Source organism: Pinus tabuliformis, chromosome J (genome assembly GCF_031772625.1).
Source record: "Pinus tabuliformis cultivar Carrire ecotype Pingquan chromosome J, CPIR1, whole genome shotgun sequence".
In the NCBI taxonomy this organism is placed as follows: Eukaryota; Viridiplantae; Streptophyta; class Pinopsida; order Pinales; family Pinaceae; genus Pinus; species Pinus tabuliformis.
In genome coordinates, this window is record NC_142295.1 from 1,262,063,638 (window position 1) to 1,262,068,968 (window position 5,331).

A 5,331-nucleotide genomic window follows, 5' to 3' on the forward strand; every position below is an offset into this window, starting at 1 on the left:
CCTTCCCCTTCTAAATTGAAACCTACTTGGAGGAATAGAAGGACTGGGGAGGATCGAATTGCAAAAAGATTGGACCGGTTCCTCCTCTCTGAAGGTTTAATCTCAAAGGCTCCTATTTTCAAGCAATGGGTGGAGGAAATTGGAAACTCTGATCATTTCCCTATTTTCCTTGATATCTCCTGCCCTCCCCCTAAGCCTCCTTCCCCCTTTAAATTTAACTCTTCCTGGCTTCAAGATCCCTCCTTTAAAAATCTTTTTGTGGAAACATGGATTCATCCGGACAGGGATGCAAGGGAGGACAAAAGTTTCTTATTCATGGAGAATCTCAAGAGACTGAAGAAGGCAACTATTTCCTGGGCAAAGGATAGGAAGTCCAAACAGAATGAAGAATTAAACAGAATCAGGGAGGAGTTGAAAATTCTGGAAAGCACCGAGGAGGACGGTTATATCTCGCAGGCCTCCAAGGATAAAATCCTTCAATTGGAGAAGCTTCAGAACAAAATTCTTTTGGATAAGGAGGAAGAATGGAGGCTCAAGAGCAGGGCTATATGGTTGAAAGCAGGTGACGAGAATACCAGCTTTTTTCATAACTTTGCAAAAGGGAGAAAATCTGTTAACACCATCTGGAGCCTAAAAGATGAAGAAGGCAGGGAGGTAAATACTTTCTCAGGCCTCTCCGGTCTTGGACAGAGACACTTCCAGAGTCTTTTCTCAGATTCGGGAGAAGCCACAATAGCTGAGGTTATTAGAACTGCTCAATGTTTTCCAAGATTTGTCGAAGAGGATGAAGCAGAGGATTTATCAGCCCCTGTTACCAAGGATGAAGTTGAAGCAGCTATGAAACTCATGGCTAAAGAAAAAAGCCCTGGACCGGACGGATGGACTATTGAACTCTTCCTCTTCTTCTTTGATCTAATAGGTTCTGAAATAACTGATGTAGTTGAAGAATCAAGACAGAAAGGAGAAGTTTACAGGCCCTTCAATTCAACATTCATAGCTCTCATTCCTAAAAAGGATGATCCAGAGACCTTTGAAGACTTCAGGCCGATATCCTTATGCAACTGCATATACAAAATTATTGCAAAGGTGATAGCTATAAGAATTTTTCCCATTCTGTCAAGGAATATCTCAATGGAACAATTTGGGTTTTTGGATGGGAGACAAATCCATGAGGCCATAGGAGTAGCCCAGGAAGTCATTCATAGTGTCAGGCAACAGAAAAAGAAAGGGGTGGTTTTCAAAATTGATCTATCTAAAGCCTATGACCGAATAAACTGGATTTATCTTCGGATGCTGCTAACTCACTTGGGCTTCAACTATTCTTTCATCAGTTGGATAATGGGCTGTATCTCCAACGTCAGCTTTGCGATCCTTATTAATGGAGCTGCCTCCCCTTTTTTCAAAAGCCAAAGAGGATTAAGGCAAGGATGCCCCTTATCTCCTCTTCTTTTTCTTCTAGTGGCAGAGGGCTTAAGCAGGTTGATTCATAAAGCCAGAAGAGAGGAGAAGGTAAAAGGTATTGAGGTAGCAATTAATCTTTTCATTACCCACCTCCTTTTTGTCGATGATATTTTGCTTTTCACTAATGGATCTATCAATGAAATTAAGGAGATTAAAAGCATAATTGATCTGTTTCTGAAAGCTACTGGAATGCAGATTAATCACAGGAAATCTCAGGTCTCTATGGCAAATATTGAAAGAAGGGAAAGATCCTTGGTGCTAAATCTTTTCCCCTTCCATCATCAACAGCTGGAATCCCCTTTTAAATATCTGGGCTTTTGGTTAAAACCATCAGCATACAAGATAGAGGACTGGAACTGGCTCATTGCTAAGATTGAAGCTAGAATTTCTCACTGGAGTCACAAATGGCTGTCCAGAGCAGGCAGATTAACCCTAATTAAATCAGTACTACTAGCCATCCCTGTCTACTGGGCAGCCTTAACTTGGGTTCCGAAAGGTGTGATGGAAAAAATCAGGAGGATCTGTAGCAAATTCTTATGGGCAGGGGCTAAAGAAAGTTCTGTTCTCCCCTGGGTAGCTTGGGACAAGCTGGCAAGACCCAAAGAATGGGGAGGATGGGGAATAAAAAGGCTCCCTGAGTTTAGCCTTTCTCTGGCAGCCAAATCTGGTTGGAGACTTATTTCGACGGAGAATCTTTGGACCAGAGTGGTCAGAAGAAAATACATAGACCCTGTCCCTCTGGAGGACTGGATCAGAAGCCAGGAAAAGAGGAAAAAGAATGTTTCAGTTGTATGGAAAGCAACGGTGGAAGCCTTCTCTGTGATTGAACAAGGGCTGGCTTGGAAGATAGGTGACAGAAGACATTGCAAGATTGGAAGGGATCCCTAGGTAGGCTGTAATGAAGCTTATGCCCTATCCCCAGGCTTACTCAGGCATCTTGATCACAAGGGAATTTATACATTAAACCAGGTGGAGAAAATTGGTCAATCCTCAATATGGGGTCAGGCTTGGAAGAGTGCAGAAGACCTGGGAATAAATATCAGGTGGAAGAATGAATGGTGTTCTTACATCCAAGAACTTCACCGTTCTAATGTCAGGCTCAAAAATGAATCAGATCTGTTGATATGGGCGCAGGGGGATACAGGAGAATATACCCCTAAGGAAGGATACAACTTCCTTATGCAAAAGAAAGGTTGGGGCAATCCAGATTGGTGGTCGAAACTTATATGGAAGCTTAAAGGACCTGCAAAAGCTAAGATTTTCCTCTGGTGCATGCTAAAAAGGAAAGTTCCAACCTGGGATACTTTGCGAGCCAAATATCTAGTTGGACCAGGGAGATGCCCTTTGTGCAAAACAGAAGAGGAATCTATTAATCACCTTTTTATCTCATGTGCTGAAGCAAAAAAGATTTGGGGGGAGATATCTAGTTTGCTCAACATCAAGGCACAGTTGGGCGATGAACCTTTGGAAGCGGTTTGGAGTAGGTGGTGGAAAACCTTCCCGGAAGGGAATATGAGAATTCTTCCTATTATTTACTTCTGGGGGGTGTGGATTGTGAGAAATAAGAGCCTGTTTCAAGATAAAGACACCCCCGTCGCAGTCACAGTGATAAACTGTGCAGTTATCTACTCTGCCATTCCTGTTCCCGATCCCAAACCTCCTCAAAATTTCTCAAAGCCTGTTAATATCCAGGAGGGTATTCCTTGGGCCTTTTTTGACGGGGCCTCCTAGAACAACAAGGCAGGGGCAGGACTGTGTATTCACCTTAATCAAGATCATTCCCTTAAAGCCTCTGTAGGCCTCGGATCAGGCTCAAATAACTTTGCTGAGATATCTGCATTACGCCTTCTTCTATGTTGGCTTCTTCATCGAAATATTCTCTCAATCCAAATTTTTGGTGATTCTTTGAACGTCATCAACTGGGTCAACGGAAATGCTGCATGTCAAAATCAAATATTGAAGATTATTTTTGAGGAAATACAGCGCTTAAAATCATCTTTTAACTTCTTCATCATATGCCATGTATACAGGGACAGAAACGAGGATGCCGACAGGTTTTCTAAGGCTGGTGTACAACAAGCTTTGGGAAGCTGGACAATAACTGAATACAGGCAGGGGCAGACCATCAGTTCGACAGACCCTCCTTTCGAACAGTCTCAGTGATAGCGGCATCCTCTCTCTTTTCGCTTTTTGGTCATGGATATGTCCGTCATTTCAGTTTCCGTTCTCTGTTTCACATTTTATTTTGTTTTCAGTATTATATGTCAGAACTCAAGTATATCTTCCTTTTCTTACTGAACATATCAGCACGTCTGAAGAACTGTTAACAGATTTGTAAGAGGTTGTTTTCTTTCTCTGAAGGAGACCTCAAAACTGCAAAAATGTATATATGTCTAGTGTTCAAAGACTCGTTTCAGGAGGAAGAACAAACAGTAATATATATGACCATAATAGAGGAATGTCAGATATCTGAACCTTCTACAAACAGTCAAAAAGGACTGTGATTTTTGTGTTTTTCTTCAGCAGAACAATCTTGCATCTGGACTGCAAGTGGCACACAGTATGTAACTTTTTATTTTGCTTAATAAAAAGTTGGCTTTTTTTCTTCGGAAAAAGACATCCATATTTATTTAAAAAAAAACAATTGACTATTAGAATTTATGAAGATATACATACTCTATCCATATACACAATAATATAATTTTAAGATCACAATCAAGTTAAATACCAAATTAGTGAAATTAGTGCATGAGATCCTATTATTTAAAAGAAATTGAATCTCCCCTTTGAAAAATATATATATATATATATAAATAAATATATATCTATCTATATATATATATATATATATATATATATATATATATATATATATATATATATATATATATATATATATATATATATATATATATATATATATATATATAAGGTGATGGAAACTTGACTAAAATGAGAGGGGGTAAATCACTTTAGAACATTCGTGGACATAAATTTCTTTTATTTTCAATGATTAACTTAACTATTAAATTAAGTCCATGGGGCTTTGGATTGACAGTGAATGGGTGCACTGTTAAGGCACTCCTTGCAATAGGTCACTGGTTCAAATCCCTCATGGATGCTTACCTATCAAAAAAAAAACTTAACTATTAAATTAACATTTTAACACATTAAGAACAACAAATTTAATAAGTGAAAAACAAGTAATATGTAAACCAAAACACCACATTAGCACATAAAAAAACATATATGGACACTAGATATAACTGGAAACCCATAAAGGGAGAAAACCACAAATTTGTTATTGTTGTGATGAAAAGGAAAGCTCCTACTCCCTTATTAAATATGATTTTCTGTAGGATCCAACCTACAAGAGGTTTCTAGCTCGATTCTTTTGCAAGCTTCAAATTGCAAGGAAGCTTCAACTCCCACAAGTTTTATGTAGGCTACACCCCACAAGAGGATCCTACCTGAACATGTTCTTTATCAAGCCGCAACTTGAAATGAGACTACAATCCCTCGATACAAAGAAGAAAACAATGTGTTGGTTACCTGGTCTATAACTCTGCATACCTTCATCTTTATCTCTGCTTCTTCTCCTATCTTTTCTATATGTGTTAGGTAATAAACAACTCAAATCAACTCTCAGTTTCTCTAACTCTCTAACCATTCAGCTTTTCCAAAAGCACATAGTTTTATAAAGATAATTTGTTGGGTATTTTGTGCATGAATAAAAAGTGAAAAGTTTGCCTCTTTTCATTCCGAGGATGTCTCTTCATTTCCAAACTCTTCCAACATTTGAATATTAAAAATAGATAAAAAGAATTTCAACACATGCATTAATATAGTCCACCTTTAAAGATTATAACA

The 5,331-nt window shown here is 38.7% G+C and overlaps 1 protein-coding gene across 1 annotated transcript; it reads left to right on the plus strand.

The window, feature by feature from the left end:
• The first annotated feature begins 315 nt into the window (after positions 1 to 315).
• Positions 316 to 3,192, plus strand: LOC149231831 (uncharacterized). The gene is made up of 3 exons (XM_089381763.1): positions 316 to 1,086; positions 1,657 to 2,280; positions 2,431 to 3,192. The coding sequence occupies exons 1-3, from the start codon at positions 316 to 318 to the stop codon at positions 3,190 to 3,192; spliced, it is 2,157 nt and encodes a 718-aa protein (XP_089237889.1).
• The last annotated feature ends 2,139 nt before the right edge of the window (positions 3,193 to 5,331 follow it).